The sequence below is a fragment of the Podarcis liolepis genome (assembly GCF_965112155.1).
Source record: "Podarcis liolepis genome assembly, chromosome: 2".
NCBI classification, from domain to species: Eukaryota; Metazoa; Chordata; class Lepidosauria; order Squamata; family Lacertidae; genus Podarcis; species Podarcis liolepis.
Window position 1 is genome coordinate 112,370,308 of NC_139555.1, and position 18,643 is coordinate 112,388,950.

The 18,643-nt window shown below is 45.0% G+C and overlaps 3 protein-coding genes across 10 annotated transcripts in view; 1 reads left to right on the forward strand and 2 right to left on the reverse strand.

The window, feature by feature from the left end:
- The window catches only part of LOC310701800 (macrophage mannose receptor 1-like), a 210,937-nt gene that overhangs the window by 31,015 nt on the left and 161,279 nt on the right, over positions 1-18,643 (reverse strand). The window lies entirely within an intron of this gene.
- On the reverse strand, positions 1,219-10,704 carry GPANK1 (G-patch domain and ankyrin repeats 1). Of its 3 annotated transcripts, none has more exons than XM_083493177.1 (3): positions 10,557-10,704; positions 3,019-3,668; positions 1,219-2,201 (listed from the first exon to the last, which is right to left on the reverse strand). In XM_083493177.1, exons 2-3 carry the CDS (start codon positions 3,609-3,611, stop codon positions 1,739-1,741), a joined length of 1,056 nt encoding a protein of 351 aa, XP_083349303.1. In that variant the 5' UTR covers positions 3,612-3,668; positions 10,557-10,704; the 3' UTR covers positions 1,219-1,738. The 3 variants fall into 3 exon arrangements, with proteins under 3 accessions (XP_083349303.1, XP_083349302.1, XP_083349301.1); XM_083493176.1 differs by lacking the exon at positions 10,557-10,704 and adding an exon at positions 5,726-6,048; XM_083493175.1 differs by lacking the exon at positions 10,557-10,704 and adding an exon at positions 5,892-6,028.
- CSNK2B (casein kinase 2 beta) lies at positions 6,106-17,450 on the forward strand. Of its 5 annotated transcripts, none has more exons than XM_083493454.1 (8): positions 6,106-6,229; positions 7,727-7,823; positions 11,443-11,525; positions 12,511-12,613; positions 14,492-14,607; positions 14,898-14,973; positions 15,290-15,479; positions 17,074-17,450. In XM_083493454.1, exons 2-8 carry the CDS (start codon positions 7,754-7,756, stop codon positions 17,162-17,164), a joined length of 729 nt encoding a protein of 242 aa, XP_083349580.1. In that variant the 5' UTR covers positions 6,106-6,229; positions 7,727-7,753; the 3' UTR covers positions 17,165-17,450. The 5 variants fall into 5 exon arrangements, with proteins under 5 accessions (XP_083349580.1, XP_083349583.1, XP_083349581.1 ...); XM_083493457.1 differs by having other exon boundaries at positions 6,201-6,404; XM_083493455.1 differs by having other exon boundaries at positions 6,209-6,344.

Sequence of the window (18,643 nt, forward strand, 5' to 3'; positions counted from 1 at the left end):
GGCTTGACAACCATATGTCAGGAGTGCTCTGATGGTGTTTCCTGCTTGGCAGGGGGTTGGACTCGATGGCCCTTGTGGTCTCTTCCAACTCTATGATTCTATGAAAGTTTCTAGAAAAGGCTGGCCACACATCTGTCAGAGATGCCATATTTTAGACAAGGTAAGATCATCCTTTATTGGATCCCATGTTTTTGATTACATATCTCCTTCATCTAATACCATCTCACCTATCATGGACAAAAGAAAACGCCCATCTTCTTCCATCCTTTCCCTCCTGCCTCCTTAGGTTTCCCATTCATTCATTCATTCATTCATTCATTCATTCATACACACATACTGCACCAATCTGGGCTGCCAGTCCTGCCTCCTTGTCATAGTCCTACTTTGTGAGGAGGTATGTTGGGAGGCTCAATAACTCACCACTCAGAGGTTGGAGCTCAGATCTTTCTCCTCCTGGTGCACTGAGCAAGTGCTGAATGAGACATGACCCGAGCAGCTGTTCAACCTGTTATTTTGCTGTTTTGTCTCCCGTACATACTTATTTGTTTTCCATGTTTTTGTAGCTAGGGGAAGGCTAACAGGTATCCAGGGTGTAGCTCTCAGGGGAAGGGCAGCCAGGGGACAGATGGATGGACACACACACACACAGAGAGAGAGAGAGAGAGAGAGAGAGAGAGAGAGAGAGAGAGCGCACAGCAAGAGTTGCAAAAGACAAGTTGCTTGTGCTTTTGACTGACATGGAGCTTGCCCCATTTGTCGGTACAGGATCAAATTGCAGCACACCTTCAAATTATGTGCAAGGGAACTGGAGAAGCACAACTCTCTTCACCCAAGAGCTCAGCCACCACAAGTATTGCCATGTCTTGAGTAGCCCGGGGGGGCTTCCCCTGGACAAGACAATACATAGAGACTCCATGGAGTCAATGAAGAAGTTACTGTGCAGGATCCAGCTTCCTGAAGAAAATCTTCTAAAAGTCAAGTCCCCTTATGGCTGTAATATCTGTCATGGATGTTTCCTGCATTGCAGGCGGTTGGACTAGATGACCCTTGGGTTCCTTCCAACTCTATGATTCTATGATATATACTGAAAACGCATGAGAAATGCCCTCTGGGACCTGAGGGCTTGGGGGTAGGAATGGGTTAGATGCCCAGGGGGCTTCCATGCTCTTCATAGCTCAATGTCCGTCACGGAGAATAATGCATGCAAAATGACAAACATTTCTGCATAAGGTAATTTAATTTGAATAGTTTCTATAAGCTACATCATTCAGCTCTTTCGTGAGGCAAGTTCTGGAGCACTGTTGGCAAATAATTCTATTTTTCTTTCCAGCATAGAGTACGCATAGCCCTGCCCAATGAACACCGATGACTGTGCAGAGCGAAAGCTAACATTTTGTTTGCTAACAGATCTCTAGGGAAAGGAGGAAAAACAGAGAGATTTTCATCTTTTGCCTCCCTTGGGGATCCTGAAAGGAAGCCAAGAGCCTTTTCTGACCTTTGGCCTGTTTACCTGGGTGGTCCAAGGATGCCTGAGAGTGTTATGGCCTAGTGCAACACATGGGAAACTCCACGTTTATTTTTCTGGATTACCCACTTTGGCTACTGCCTACCAGCTGCCAGCAGCTCCTTGTACCTTCCTTCAGCAGACCTTTCCCCTTTACAACATTGTCCTGTCTCTCCGACTAGGCCAGAAGGAGAACGAGTGGTTATGCAGACAGCTCCTCTAACCAATAAGAGCTCAAATATCAAGGTTCATGTAAGTACGGAGGTTGCGTTCCCAAGCTTGGGCCTTGGCCTCTCTGCGGCGAGCTTCTCGTTTCCCCACCGTCGCTGCTCTTTCCTTCCTGGGCCTCCGCTCTACGGGCCTCTCCACTGCACTGGAGTCATTAGCGTCAAAGTGGGTGACTTTGGGTCTGAGGTCATGGCAGAAGCCCAGGCCTTTCTGATCTCGCTTGAGGACAGTCTGGATTGGGAATTTGCGGCCAGTGCCCTCAGGCCCCAAGCCAGCTTCCTGATCCCAACCTCCCTTGACCATCAGCCGGAAGCCCACATTGTTCTCTGGGATGTGGTAGCGTGTGGGGGGCAGTGGGTCGCGCCGGTTGAAGAGGTGAGCAGTGGAGCGCTCGTGCAACGCCACTGTGTCCTCGCTGTAGTGCGTCCGGCACACAGCACAGTAGTTCCTCTCGGCTGGTGGCTGCGGACTGGAGAACAAAGGAAAATTACACCGGAAAAAGGCAAGCCGCATTCACACAAACTGTGACTGTAGTAATCCTCAAAGAGCATCTTACAGGGAACAGTGAGGAAGAAACACTAATACAGACTTCTCTTGAGAAAGAAAGGGGAAAAAGTGAATCCCTACCCACTGTGTCTGTGCTGCCTGGATGAAGATATCATCATCATCATTTATGAAACCTCTTTCCTACATTTACAAGCATACAGAAAAACAATAAAAACATTTTAAAACACCAATTGAGAGAAGTTTTAAAACAACACAAATGCAAACCCAAGTCAAGAGGGTTGACTCCAACCAAGCTCTTGTAGTGATTTGGGGCCTAGATATGGGAAGAAGGATGTAAGGCCTGGATATGCTAAGAAGGGGGGTGAACGGTTTGTGGCAGGGAACAGTCTCTATAGCAGGAGTAGCCAATATGGTGCCCCTGCAGATGCTTTTGGACTCTAACTCCCATCAGCCCCAGCCATCAAGAACCACTGGATAAGGATACTGGAAGTTGGTAGTCCAGCCACATATTGACTACTGCTGCTCTGGGAGATCTTTCCATGTTCACAACTGATGGTCAGTTGAAGTGTCTTAAGTGGGTGGGAATCTCTTAAAACTGTGGCAGTTTTATTGGCAGGTATCCCTGGGTTTCTAGAATAGTTCAAAGCAGCATTTAAAAGCAAACCCATTCAGAGGCTTTCTTCTCCAAACAATAACTGGATATTTAGTTTATTACATTTATATCCTGGTCTTCCTCCCAAAGGAGCCCTAGCTGAATTCTCAGGAACAAGGAAGCTCACCTGGAGGGTTCCTCCTTCACCTGTGGCCTTTCACTCTCCCGTAGGGCGTCCACCACATCCTGGTGTCCTGCCTCCTCAGCCAAATCCATAGCATCCCGGCCTTGGGGCTCACAGACCCCTACCCAGGCAGCGCCGCGGCTCAGGAGATATCTCACAGCCTCCACCCGTCCAGCGTAAGCTGCACACATAATCGCTGTCCAGTAATAATCATCTCTATAGTTCACATCACACCCTTCCTTCTCTGCCAGTGTCCGCAGAGATTTCAGGTCGCCATCCTGGGCGGCTTTCAGGAACTTGTTCCCTGTGCGGCTACTTGTCGGTCCCAGGTGGTTCTGGACGGGCTGAAGCTCTTGCACAGGTCGGTGGCGTACGCAAGGTGCCTTTCGCTTCCTATGTGAGGGTCTCGCAGGATTAGCTGGAGCTTCCAAAAGGCTCTCATAGAAGCTGCGAGCTGCCTCACCCGCTGTTTTCCCTTCCTCCTGGCCAGCAAGACGGGAGCCTCTGCAGCTTTTTTTCTGGACATGCCCATCTCTCCAGAGATCTGATTCCTCCTGGGCACGAGTAAAAGCAATCAGCTGAGGACCGTGGTTCATGCTGGAAGAGGGTGGTTCTGGTTATAAAGCCAAAACTGCAACCTGGAACTTTGCAGCCTGTTGAAAGAAGATTCAGAGAATTACGTGTTACACCAAGACCCATTTTTTTGCTAAGTAATAAAGGCTGAATGTGTGCAGTGATTTCGCAGCAACTACCTAAGAATCCATGTTTCCATGTTTCTGAAAAGTGAAATTTCTAGTGCTTTTAGCTTGTGAAGACATGCTTTAAAGCATGCACACAAATGGCCGCTGAAATGACTGAAGCCAGAGAAATATGGCAGAGCAAGATTTCCAGTGGTAGGGTGGGGGTGTCTTCAGTGCTCTGCATCGTTCCTTGCCCCTCTCTGTGACTGGCAAAACCAGAATAAGTTATGAAAAATAAAATAAAATGTAAATATTTGCTCCAGTTGTTTATCGGTAGAAAAACATAGGATTCCACTCTTTTTTAAAAAAATAATAATCAGGTTTTTGTTGTTGTTGGATAAGTACATCTTGTATTCTCTGCTAGAAAGGCAAACTTTAATAAAAGCTCAGTTCAATGGCATGGTTTGGACAACTGTTCCATTGTTTCATAAACCATGGTTTATGAAGCTGTGAATGAGTGCTTGGGCTGAGGGTTCCTCGCTTCACCTGTTGTGCCTTATATTAAACCAGAGCTCTCAGTTCATGTTAAAGACAATATGCAATAGAAGACGAAGAGAAGAGGAATGAGCAGAGGGTGCTTTGGGCCATGCACTCTTTTATGGTTTCACAAACCATGGTTTATGGGGCTTCAAACAGTTATCCAAACCAGGCCAATATCTCAAATCAAATTTGCATGAAATTGCTTATTTTGTTAGGCATGTCTAGGAAATACAAAGAGTCAGGAAGAACAACGATGGATCTGCTCTCCAGCTACTTGAAATCCTGCTTAAGACTACTCTAACTTCTAAGCTGGCACTCACCCACATAATTTTAAGCCTGTTTTCATAAGCATAATGGCTAGAAACGGATTTTTTAAACCCCTCACGAAGATTCTCATGATGCTGAACACTACATCAGATACTGTATCCTTAGTGTTACAGATCAGCAACGGAAGCCCTGCTTGAGAGGCCACCTGAGAAAACTTGCAGAAGCAGGTTGGAGAGAATAACAGAATTGCAGAGTTGGAAGGGGATCCTCCAGGGTCATCTAGTCCAACCCCCCTACGGTGTTGGAATCTCAGCAGAAGCGTCCGTGACAGATGGGCCTCCAACCTCTGCTTCAAAGCCATCGAGGAAGAAGGAGAGCCTGCCATTCCGCATTCAGCATTTGGGAGGAAGCGCCGAAGAAATGAAACCAACTTTGGGAAAGACTTGTCATAAATAAGACAGTCAGGCCCAGAGAAGTAGGAAGGGTGGCAGGAACCAGAAAACAGGGACCTGGGTGGCAGAATCTCTTGAGGATCTCAGGCCGCTCCCTCACCTCCAACCTAACCCTTGGCTGTGTATATACACAGTAGGCAAACTAAGGCCTAGGGGCTGGATCTGGCCCAATTACCTTCTAAATCCAGCCTGCGGATGGTCTGGGAATCAGCGTGTTTTTATGTGAGTAGAATGTGTCCTTTTACTTAAAATGCATCTCTGGGTTATTTGTGGGGCATAGGAATTCGTTCATTCCCCCCCCCCCTCCAAATATAGTCCGGCCCCCCACAAGGTCTGAGGGACAGTGGACCAGTCCCTTGCTGAAAAAGTCTGCTGACCCCTGATATACACTGAGCACCTTCCCACCCTGGGAACTATAGTTCACACCTCACTGAACTACAATTCCCAGCACCCTTAAGATATAGAGTTCCCAGGATTTTTTTGTGTGTGTGTTTGCTTTGAACGTATGTGGTGTGTACATTTAAATGTACACATAAAAATGTGTACATTTTTAACCTAGAGATGCGGGGGGGGGGTGGACGTCAGGCCTTCTCCAGAGCTTCACCCAGATCCCTGGGCGAAGGAAATCAAGCCTAGGTCTCCCTCCACCCCCGAAGCAGGAATGGGGGTGCGGGGTGGGGGGCTGCTCTCTCCCCCCCCCTCAGCCTCTGGGAAGCCCAACACAAGCCCTACCGACTCGGGCCTTTCCTTACCACCCAGGAACACACTCACCCAGTTCTCCTTCACCGGAAATTCAGGCGGCGGGTCACTCTACCCTTTCCAAAACAACCTCTATGGCGCCGCTCACAGAGTTCTTAGCAAAGGCTTGTAACGCGCATGTGCCAAGCTGGGACGCCGGGGACGGTGGGGTAAGGCGCGCAGGCGTAGAAGCATATACCTTGGAGAAAGCTGGATCTGTTTAGCAGCAGCTGGCGAGCGGATACAAAGTTTCCTGTTTACGCAGGGTTAAAGCCGCCTTCCCTGTACCTGACGCCTGCGCAGTACGGTGTCCTATGAAGCGCCCCGACGTCGTAATGGAAACGCATGCGCCGTCTGCTCCTAGGAGGGGGCGGCGGCGGTTGTTCTCGCGGACTGCTGCCTTGCGCGCTTTCCCGCCTTTTCCGGCGCGAGGAGCAGTCACGTGCCAAGCGTTTTCGCGCCTCGGCAGTTAACGGTTAACGCAATTTGCATATTGCAGGCTCACTCATCCCTCATAGCTCCTGCTTTTTCTGGAGAGTAAGCTCTTTTTTTTTTTTTAAGAAAAGGGACCATATTAATGAAAATTAAAAAATAGGCACCATGCCCCACTAGACTTGTGAGAAAACAGCTTTCCCAAGCGACTTGCGAATGTGTTGGTTTTACATTTCATTTTTCAACAAGAATTTGCCCTTTTGCCCTCACCCTGTGTTGAGTGAGTGGAGAGGGGTGGGCGGGAATTAGTTGCTCATAACTTAATTTTACGGTGTGGCCCTAACCTAGTCTGTTCAGAAATAATTCCTGCCGAATTCAAAGGATTTTGAATCCAGGAAACAGGAATTAGGATTGCAGTCTTAGTCAGGTTCTGTATCTGTCGCAAACCCACTTTGCCAAATACGCAAATAAACCCAATTAAGGCTGATCTATATACACCCTTTTCTAGTGTTATCACCCTTAAAGTGAGTTTGTAGCAGGTAAAGAACATCAAAGTTCCTTGCAACAAATGAACAGCAATCCAAACGGCAAGACAGCAAATTCTTCAACACATCCCAACCCCTGCAGAAGGTGGGGTGGCATTTATTATTATTTGCTGTGCGTGTGGATGCCAGGCTGGTGTAGCTGGGGGTGATCTCTGCGGCTTTGGATCCAGAGTCATAATTGTCTCAGCCTAAAACTACCAGCAACAGCTTCCCACCAAAATGGACAAAACAAGAGTCTCGGCTATGGCAAGCCACCCTCCAACCAGTGTTCATCCTCCTCACTAATAAAGGCTAGCAGAGAGGTGGCTACATGCCATCCAGTTCCCCATGTCATCCATATTTGGGTGTGGATGGGTGCAGGATTGTACTTTTAAAAAAAGACTTAAAAAGCATCCAACAGACCATTTCAGTAATCATGATTTAGGCAGACATGTGGTAAAAGTAAAACTTAAAACTGAACTAATTCAGACAAATGTTGAACTGAAAATGAACCAAAATTATCAAACATGTTACAGTGATATTAATTTAATTAAAGAAGGCTAAGGTGGTAGAATGCAACAATTATTTATATAAAACATTGACTGACACCCCCCCACTTTCTGCACAATAACCGGAACTCAAGGCAGCTAACCATAAGAGAAAAAATTCAGTTACGTAAGTTTTTTGTAAAAAGGCTGTGGTGACTGATGAAGGCACTGGTCGGAACAGAACTTCCCAAGTGACCTAAGTATTAGTCATTTGGTTTAGGCTCAATCGTTACTATGCCAGTTATCTTGCCAAGTGGTTCAGAAGGGGAAATGAAAGTTTGTCCTTGGAAAATCCAAATTTCCACCTCAGTTGGTTATTATAAGTACTATCATATAACTTGAACAATTGGCTAAAGTTACTTGTCCTCCTCCCTTTCCCCTTTTCCCCCTTTTGTACCTCCCTTTTATATTGTAAACCTGGGAGAAGTAGCTGATCTGGCAACCATTTTTGCTGTAGAGTGAGGTAGAAAAATAATATATTTATATATAAAATAAATGCTGATCTTTATATATTTATATCCATTGAACAGGCATGGCTAATTAAGAGAAAACCTAAAATGACAGCCATGTTGAGAACGGGCACTGCAGACAGAATGAGTCGGCGAAGCAGCACCAGCATCAGGGATGGTAACTTACTGTGGATGGGAGGCCTGCACTGGATAGTGGGAAATGAATCTAGTTGTTCTTCATTTAGTCTGTGAATTATAGGGGGATCACCCACTTTCCTTTTGTGACTGCCCCTTTAGCTACAATTTTTAGAAAATTATGGGAGTGATATGACTAAAGTTATGAGGGAGGATGTCAGGAGATGTGATTTGTGAATTTCATTGGTAACCCCCCCAACTCTCCCATCCCCCAATTCAAGCACTGCCCTCATAGAAGTGACTTGGCCCTATCACTTCCAGTTGAAGAGAATTCTGGAGGCTTATGTTGAAAGCTAAGCTAAACAGTTTTCTTTAACTTAATTTAAATTTTGAGTGGGAAGTGCCAGCACAATCCTATACCTGTCTACTCTGATGTCATCCCTATAGGGTTCAATAGAACTTGCTCCTAGATGTAGCTATATAACTACAGCTCTAAATGTATTAAATATTTATATAAGAAAACATTTGAGGATGGTGCTGCAACAACAACAAGCAGCCAAGCTGCTTACAAGAATGGCTACAGTTGGTGACTCTTGGGTTCCTAGTAAATCACAAGGTTGATCCCAAACTCACAAGCCTAAAGTCTGTCCTGCACTTATTTAGTGAGTATTTTTAAATGTACTGTACATTAAAAGACACCAGCAAACCCATCAGGATTTTTCAGTTGGTCTGGACCTGCTGATAAATCCTGCATTAGGGCTGCAAACCTATATGCATTTACCTGGGAGTAAGTCCCATTGTACTCCATGGGACTAAATACAAGGAAACATGTTTTAGAGATTGAACTGTAAAGTGAATAACATATGCAGTACAGAAAGAAGCAAGCACTTTACTGCAGTTGCCCCATCTTGCCAGCAGGAGGGCCCACACCTGCAAACTGCTGCAATCACCACATTTTCCCCAACCTTCCTTCCACCTCATCCCAGTGCCTCTGCCGTTGTCCCTTCATGTGCCAATTCTAATCTATGCCATAAATTATTGGAAGAGCTCCAAGAAATTGAAGTCTAGTTAGTATACTATTTATATTGTATTGTAACTTATAGAGGTACTGAAATCTGCAGGGTCAGTACTAAGACTGTTGGGCTAGAGCCTGGATTCAAAACCTCATGCAGCCACAATGCTCACTGTACATACTGGGCTAATTGGTATAATTTTCTTTTGGTGAATGATGTATGCTGCCTGAAATTCTCTGCCCACTTACTGGAGAGGAAGCTGCACCAAATTCTTCCCTGAACTAAACAGGGAAACAAGCCACAGAGTGGCTGACTTAATAGTAGACAAAATTACTCACAGAAGAGGAGGATGGGGACCACGTCACCTCCTAGGTGCTGGACCTGGTCTAGGTTCCACAAGCCACCACTGGATCCTAAGGAGGTTGTGGATTGGCCTCATAAGGGCACCCACTCCCCATCTCTCCACAAGGCACTTCACTGGCCTTGGACAGTGGGTGCAGTGTATGGGTGCTCTGTTGCTACGGTCAATGTATGCTTCACTTTCTGGTCTCTCTTCTTCAAACTCTTGTCTCCTGCTAAATATGCATTAATGAATGATGTCATTGCAAGCAAATGAGGAGGAACCACAGGTGGGAGACCTGGAAGAGTAGATCCCATATGTATGCTGATGACCAAAACCTCATGAGGATGGTTAAAATCTGAAGTTTTCAATGTTTGATGTTTTATTGTGTTTTTAATATTCTTGTTGGGAGCCACCCAGAGTGGCTAGGGAAACCCAGGGGAATGAATGAATGAATAAATAAATAAATAAATAAATAAATAAATAAATAAATATAATAATAATAATAATGCTCAAGAGAGAAGACCAAATTGGGCGATTCAGATCCTAAATTGTAGGACTTAGAATGGAAAAAATATTCTCCAAAGACTTTTAACAGAGGGGGTGGGGGATTAAAACGTCTTTGCTGTTTAATGGAGGCACATAGAGGACTTTCTTGGTTCTTTTTAGGGAGGAGCATACCTAACAGTGCCTATTATGTATTAAGAAATCAGCTGGCTTATTTTCTTTCCCCCCTTCCTTTTCTATAATTAGCTTTTACTCAGTCCTTCCTTCGAGGACTGCATTCCAGTAATCTGAGCGCTTCATAAAAATAACAGCTAATGCTTGGCCCCACAATCCTGCTTTTTCTGCGCCTCCCACTTTTCCCTCTCGCTCGGTGGATGCATTTGCTCTCTTCCGCATATTTAATATGTATTTAAAATATGCGCTGCCTTCAGATAGGATTAGACCCACTTTGCTTTGCTTCCAATTCTCCTCCTCCCATGGGGTTATAATATATGTTTTCATCTGCTCGCTATCTCCACCCCACCGTCCGAGAAACCATTCCCCAGGCTATGCCCGGCTGCTTTTCAATCGGGGCAAATACGAGCGGCGGTGAGGATTTGCATCGGGCTGACGGCGCAGGAAGTTACCGTGATGCGCGCCTGATATCCGCCCTCTTTTTCCTCGCTTTGTAAGAGAAAGCTGCAAGCCGCCTGCAACTACCGCTTCAATTCTGAATCGGTACCTAGCCTCGTGGTAGGGGATCCATGAACCGTCTTTCCCGTACAAATCAAGTTTCTCGGAGCTCCGGGCTGCTATTTCAATTATGGCAATTTTATCTGACGAAGGAGGCTTTCGTCTCAAGCACTCATGACGATTCTTTAGGAACTCTCCTACTCCTGTCTCCTTTTAAATTGAAATAGTATTTGACCATATTTACCATAATGCGTTCGTTATAGGTTAGCGCGGCATAGGCAAACTTTACATCCTTTCTACCTAGACGCCTCTCATTGATCGTCTGGGACCACTCCACCTACACCTGTTCTTCTCAAAGCGCAGCGGCTTAAAGGGCTTTTGGACTACAAATCCCAGTGTGCTCCGCGGCCCAGAACGTGCTTGCCATTTCCTTCGCGGCTGCACTCTAGGACTTGTAGTTTCCTCTATCTTGTTTGCTAACTCCAGCCTTATTCTGAAGTACTACTGTCCCGTGATGCTCTTTCATCAGTGAGAGTGGCGCGTGCGCGGTGGAAACTGGCAGAGGCCTTAGCGGTCCAAAGCTTGTTTGCACCCCGTGTTCCTCTCCTTGAGGCAATTGAGCCCCCTGAGGTGAGTTATTGAGGCATAGATTTAGGGGGTTACTCTGCAGAAAGTAGAGGGGAGGAATTTTAGGCAACGGAGACGGCTCTGCAAGATTAAGGGAGGGCGTTTGGGAGCCTGCCATAGGCAAAAAAAGAAAGCAAACAAGAAAGCAAGGGGAGGAAGAGTTGTGTCGTTCTCACAATTCTGTGCAGAAGGGCAGGGCATGGGTAGAGGTTAAACTAGTCTGCAAAGGGATTTTTCCCTAGTTCTAACAGAGAGAGAGAGAGAGATGCCGTTCAAGTAGAAGGGAACACGTTGGATTCTTCTCTAATACCGGTCTGCAGTCACGGAAATGAAAGGGTGTGTTTTCTGACTTGGAAGAGGGTGTGCTGAAACTCTCTATACCCACTGAAGTGCTTTGCATGAGAAGTGTTTTTATAAAGGAGCTATTTCCTGGTTAAACTGGAAGAGAAGGTGTGTTCGTGGTTGTGAAAATGTGGCTGCTGATGCACCTTTTTTTTCTATAGAGGACGGGAAGATGAGTAGCTCTGAGGAAGTGTCCTGGATTTCCTGGTTCTGTGGCTTGCGTGGCAATGAGTTCTTCTGTGAGGTGAGTTGGGATGAAGGCCTCAACAAATGTGTGTGTGGATTTTGTGAGAGAGGGGCTGGGAGCTAGGAGTTGGGATGCTGCCACCACCGTTCTCCATGAGTGCCAATGAATTCTTCTGCGAGGTGAGTTGGGATTAAGACCTCAGTATGTTTGCGTGTTAAAGCTATGGTTTTCCTAGTAGTGATGTATGGAAGTGAGAGCTGGACCATAAAGAAGGCTGATCGCCGAAGAATTGATGCTTTTGAATTATGGTGCTGGAGGAGACTCTTGAGAGTCCCATGGACTGCAAGAAGATCAAACCTCTCCATTCTTAAGGAAATCAGCCCTGAGTGCTCACTGGAAGGACAGATCCTGAAGCTGAGGCTCCAATACTTCGGCCACCTCATGAGAAGACTCTCTGGAAAAGACCCTGATGTTGGGAAAGATGGAGGGCACAAGAAGAAGGGGACGACAGAGGACGAGATGGTTGGACAATGTTCTAGAAGCTACAAACATGAGTATGACCAAACTACAGAAGGCAGAGGAAGACAGGAGTGCCTGGCGTGCTCTGGTCCATGGGGTCACGAAGAGTCAGACACGACTAAACAATTAAACAACAATGTTTGCATGTAGTTTTAGTAAGAGGGGCTGGGAGCAAAATGGCATGATTCCCCCCCTACAAAAAAATATCCTAACTCTGTAGTAGGAAGGGTGTTGGCAGTGAACAGGGACTCCTGGGTTTCTTGAGAGGATGAAGAGTGTTGTATATTAGTTGGAAGTTCATGGAAATCTTAGGAAGCTAGTTACTTGCATTGTAATGCTGTACTTGTCTACTCAAAAAACCCCAATGCCACTGAGTTCAATGGAGCTTACTGCCCAGTGAGTGAGTATAGGATGAGATGTCAAATAGACTGAGAGTATCTGAGAAGTCAGAATAGGTCACTTGGTAGAGACAATAGTTTATTTGGCTGATCTTGAGTTTGAGTATTTTTTATTTCTATTCTAGGTAGATGAAGATTACATCCAAGACAAGTTCAACCTGACTGGCCTCAATGAGCAAGTTCCCCACTATCGCCAGGCCTTGGATATGATCCTTGATTTGGAACCAGGTGAGAGGTGGTTCTTTTTTTTTTTACTGATTACATCTCAGACCACCTGACATTTGGGACTAAGAGTAAATGTGGTCAGTGATCACAGGGTTATCCTAATGGGGGCACACTGCTACCCTAAAACATTTTGCATATTTTGGAATGACTAGACTTCAAGTTTCATTTTGTCGTGTAATAAGAATTTACACAGCATGGGTACATCTGGGACCCCACATTTAAATTCTTCCCTGGTCTCCTTGCTGGCCCTAGTAGGACCAACTTGGCCAGTTAGCTCTGGTGATCATTTGATGTGTACTGACTGGGTCCCCCCCCCAGGACCCTTGCATTTTTGAATTTTATTGATATTGATGCTGTATTTTATGTTGTTGTATGCTGTTTTTAAGTAATATTTTAATCAATGTTTTATATTTGCTGTTAGCCGCCCTGAGCCCAGTTTTTAAACTGGGAAGGGCGGGGTATAAATAAAAAATTATTATTAATTATTATTATTATTATTTATCTACATAACGCACAGATCTCTGAAAGCCTGTCTGTCTGTGAGATTATTAATTTGAGACAACTTCCTGTTAAAAAATGGCAAACAAACCAAGAGAGGGCTAGTTAAATACTACTCTAAAATATTTTTTTGTATTCTGCTAAAACAAAATTGTGCATACTGCTCAGAATGTCAAAATCCTCCTCTGATTTTCTACTCTAACATTAGTGCACATGGGGAATTGGAATTGAAGTTTCTGAGACTTCATTAAAACAGAGGTTAAGTATTTGCAAGGATGTAGATTATTGGTCCAGTTCTGTGGAGCAGCTTGCCTTGGAAACCATACCTTTTGGAAATCCTGATTATGTGTTCTTAATTAAATATTAATTAAATATTTTTAAATTTAATTTATATTCTGTCTTTCCATATGAAGTTGCATATTTCATGTATCTGATAAATGGCATAGATGTCATTGGGTTGAACCCAGAAAAATCATTGCATGATCAGAACTGCTTCCATTCACACTACAGAACCACTTCCCCCCCCCCCACTGCAAATCTGTGTGGTTTGGTGGAACCGCTAGAGCAGGAAATGGAGAGTTCAGTTGTGCAAGCAGTTGCTTTGTTAGATACAACCCATAGTCTTATTAGAGAAGCCAAGATCAGAAACTTATAAAGACTTCTGATACTTTCCCTCCTTAATTATTCTGTACATCTGGCAAAATTAGTGAATATGTTTTGTCACTAAGTTGTACACCTTGAATTTGGTGTGCTAGGAAAGGGAGTAAAAGACAGAGGCTGAGAGAGAATTGTACATGTGCAGAGCTAGCATTGAGGTATAATGTGGTCTTAGAAACTGTTCATATCAGATGATGCATCTTTCTACCCTTGCTTTTGACTCTTGAGGTGTATAATTTTTTGACGCACCTTATTTCTGTGATTGTAAGGTGTTTTAAAATGTTGTTAATACTATGCTTTAATGTTGAAACCTGCCCTGGGTCCTTAAGAGCCAGTGTGGTGTAGTGGTTAAGAGCAGTAGTCTTGCAATGTGGGGAACCGGGTTCGTGTCTCCGCTCCTCCACATGCAGCTGCTGGGTGACCTTGGGCCAGTCACACTTCTTTGAAGTCTCTCAGCCCCACTCACCTCACAGAGTGTTTGTTGTGGGGGAGGAAGGGAAAGGAGAATGCTAGCCGCTTTGAGACTCCTTCGGGTAGTGATAAAGCGGGATATCAAATCCAAACTCTTCTTCTTCTTAAGGTGAGGGGTGGGATGATGATGATCAATTGTTTCAGCAGTGGACTCGAGCACATGACGGGGAACCTTCATTCTTCTCTGTCAGAGTCTCTATGGCTCTCCTGTACTTTTCTTATATTAGCTCTTGACTTTTTCCTGTCCTCTTGTAGATGAGGAGCTTGAGGACAACCCTAACCAGAGTGACTTGATTGAACAGGCAGCTGAAATGCTCTACGGCCTCATCCATGCCCGCTACATCCTCACAAACCGTGGAATTGCCCAAATGGTGAATGTCTATGCTGTTGTATAAGCAGGTCATCCTGTAACTTATTTGCTAATGCTCTGATATAGCCACATTGAGATCAGAGGCAATGAAGTCAAGAAGGGAAAGGCACTTTAACTTATACTATAATATCCTCTTGGCTGTCCTAAGTGGCCAGTGATAGACCCGATTTGGAACACCTTAGAGGCTATTATTGATGACCTCCTGACCTAACCAATCTTTCTTTGGAGTTGTCTTCCCACAATGTGGAGAGGAAGTCCTAATTTCTTTTGCAAACACTTTCTTTTTTCTAGCTTGAGAAATACCAGCAAGGAGACTTTGGTTACTGCCCCCGAGTTTATTGTGAGAACCAGCCCATGCTGCCCATTGGTGAGTTTGTGTACTGGGGAAGAGGTTTTTTAGGAGCTAATGGGAGGGGTCTAAAGTTGAATTGCATGTCAGAGTTCTTGAGTAGTGCAATAAAGATGTACTGAATTGGAGGGAATCCAGGAGGGTTGCAGGTAGGATCAAAACTTGAGGGTGGATACTTGCGCAAACAGGCTATTTCAGAATTTTTATTGTTGAATTATCTGTTTAAAAGGCTTGAAAACTGCTCATCTTAGAACTGCCAACACTTAGGTTTGATGTTGGGTCTGAGCCCCAAAGCCACCTCTTGTTTGAACTTTGCTTTCTTCTTCACTCCTAGGCTTATCTGATATCCCAGGGGAGGCCATGGTTAAACTTTACTGCCCTAAGTGCATGGATGTCTACACCCCCAAATCTTCCCGCCACCATCACACAGATGGGGCCTATTTTGGGACAGGCTTCCCCCACATGTTGTTTATGGTGCACCCGGAGTATCGGCCGAAACGACCTGCTAACCAATTTGTGCCCAGGTAAGACTGCTTCAAAAGATGTCAGGTGAAAATATTCCAGGAGAGTATTGGGATCACAGGTTTATCCTTCCTTGCTGCTTAAATTCAGCCAACCAAATCCACATTTTCTCTTGTTACTTCCATTGGGTGCTTGCTACCCTTTCCAGCTAACCTGCTTGAGGGCCACCCATACCCAGCCATGAGGTCATCTCTCACACATGCAGCCACAGCCACACATACTTTCACCAAGAAAATTCCAGCTTCCTTGCAAAAATATCCTCCTACTAGTAAGGAGACAGGATTTGCTGAAGGTTTCTACCATAAAGTAGAAACCTCAGGTATCCTTGGTGGCAAAATAAAGCCTGAGAGCAGAACTGCCTTTTGGCTGGGCCAGCACTGCTTAGCTGACCTGCCCAGCTTATTGCTACCCATTCCATCACTTGAATGGAGATACTGAGAAGGCTGAGATGCAGGCTGGCTCAAAAGTGGTATCCAGCTCTGTTCAGGTTGGGCTGGGCTGCTTGCCTCCCAATAGTTTGCATATGAAGTAGGGTTGGGCAGTATCTGGTTTTCAGCATCATGCTACAACACCAGCTACACATTGCAATATAACGATATATCACAATGTCTGAAATAAGGATGGAACCATGTAGAAGCAAATGGGGTAATGTCCTGGCAACTGCTACCTAGACAGAGAGAGGTGGAAAGGAAGAAGCAGCCAAACCTTGTATTGATTCCTGGATGAGGTGGAGCGGAGACTGAAAGCGGAAGGGTGAGATGCTGGAGAGGGAACCTCCCCACCCCCATATCCAGATAGTCATAAGGAGAAGCCTTATACTCTTGATATTACCGAGGTGGGGGGAGATACATTACTTCCCTATGGAGAAGAGTAATAAAAGTACTCCCAGGGTCGGAGCCTATGCAGAAAGAAGAGAGACTAGTTACCCAATAACTGAAGTGACAATCCAGGGCAAGTCATCCCAGCTTCTCACATTCCCTTAACAACACTCCCTCACACGCCAATTCCCCCCACAAATTGTGACGTGGTCTGAAGTCCACAAAGAAACCATGTGCTTAATTTTATTACTTTTTATTGTTTTTTTAATGGGGGGGGGGAGAAATCAAGAGAATCAGGTACGTGTCTGTGTTCCTTTCTGAATAGAGGCAGGTGAGCCCTTGCATTTGGAAGGCAAACTCCTTCCACTCCTCCCCAGACAGAAAGAGGGAGAAGGAAGAAGCCGGAACCTCAGTTCTTGGATGGGATGGAGTGAGATGCTGAAGAGGACCCCCCCCCACACACCCATAGGGAGAAGCCTTTGCCTCCCTACACACAGCCTCGCAGGCAGTGCTGTGGGTGATGGGGTGGGCAGGGTGGTGGGCTGAGATGAGCCCCAGGGAAGCAACTGAAGAGGGAAGGCAGCAAGTGGGCACTACAGTTACGGGGCGGGGGGGCACCAAGGCTGGCCCTGTCCTCCTCTTAGTGATGTGTTCCTAATGGGTGTTCAGTTTGAAAATTAATGAAAGTTTATCCCTACCTTTTACTGAAATATCTGGTAGCTGTTTGAGCTTTTTCCGCCTGAATCTTCCATTTTAACCCTTCACCTTTCCATTTCAGACTTTACGGATTCAAGATCCACCCTATGGCTTACCAGCTGCAGCTTCAAGCCGCCAGCAATTTTAAGAGCCCAGTCAAAACTATTCGTTGATCTTCTACATCCAGGTGCTCAGGGTCCTTCCCTGATAACTCCCTTTACCCCAGACAGGGCTGCCCATACTTTGTTTTGATGAAGTCCCCTGCAGATTATTCTTTGTCACTCTCCAGCCTGATTTTTAGTCTCATTTCTGGTGTGTGGTTTAAATTAATAATAAACAATTTCTGTTAATTCCCAGAAACACAGACTGTGACAGAAAAATTCAATAACCAACTTGAATGTCATGATTTTGTGGGGCTTTTTTTCTTTTTAAAAAATAAAATACATTAAAAATGTAAAAGATGAGAATTTTATTTGTCTTTCTTCTGGGCAGGAGGATTGCATAAACTACTTTAAGGTTTTCTACAATTAAGCGATATATAAATTTCACAAAATGGATAATATGGATAATAATGGATAGTGGGAAGAAAGTGGTGGGGAACATGGATCTGATTACACTTAAAATGAATCACAAGTTGGAGATGCTGAATTAATATGATAGACTCCCACCTCCTACATTATACGTGCAATGTTGACTTCTGTGGTGGACAACACACATATACTGTGATAACTCAGTGCTAAGGTGGGGAGGACATTTGAGCCAACCCCTTAATTATCACTGCATATGTTTTTAAAGTCACATGTTGGGGAAATACTGTGGTTAGAGAGGTTTGCTAGAATTTACACCGAGCTTGGAATATTCATTGCGTTTAACTGAAAAGGGGGAATATCAGAAGTAATTTGGGCAACTGAGACTACATCCTTTAAGAGGGGAGTGTTGATTAGAAGGAGGGAAATGTGCCTCAAAATCACTTCAGGGGACTTCTAGGGTTGATTGTCCTTATTTGTAGCCCATTTTATATGTGTGCTCTTCACTTGCTGAGTAGGAGTTGAATTCATAATTCAGAAACCACTAATTGTAACTCGGTATTTGCCTACAGTGTCCCCTCAGTAATTGTACACAGGATGAGTGTGATCTGTTGAAGGTTTTCCAGTAGCCTCCACACTCTATGCAGTTTGCTTTTCTTCCCAGGATCTTTTTTTAGTGGTCCTACCCTGTAATGCTTTTATGTATTTTTAAAAACTGCTGCTACATGTGCACAAACTTGGTAGCATTCTGTGTTCACATCTGGCCAGAAATCCTAAGCAGTTTCTTCCTTCTCCCAACTTCTCTCCCCTTACACACTTGCACAGCTCATGCTGTTAGCGATCAGTAGCTTTCTCCCAGCCCTAACCACCCCTCCCCATACCAGGCTGTATGCGAGGTGCACTGAATTTGCCATGCATGAAGAAGGCAGGCAATTCTCTTCATTTCCTGCAGTGCTGCACCTCACAATGACAATCCAGTATGGGAAATGCTGTCACAGGCCAGCACAGTTCTCTAGGGCAACATTTCATTTCCTGATGCGTGGCACTTAGCACTTTTTGCAGTCAAGTCAGCATGGAAACCTGGAGACCAGTCTCACTTGGCTAAAAACAGAGACTCCAGCAGGT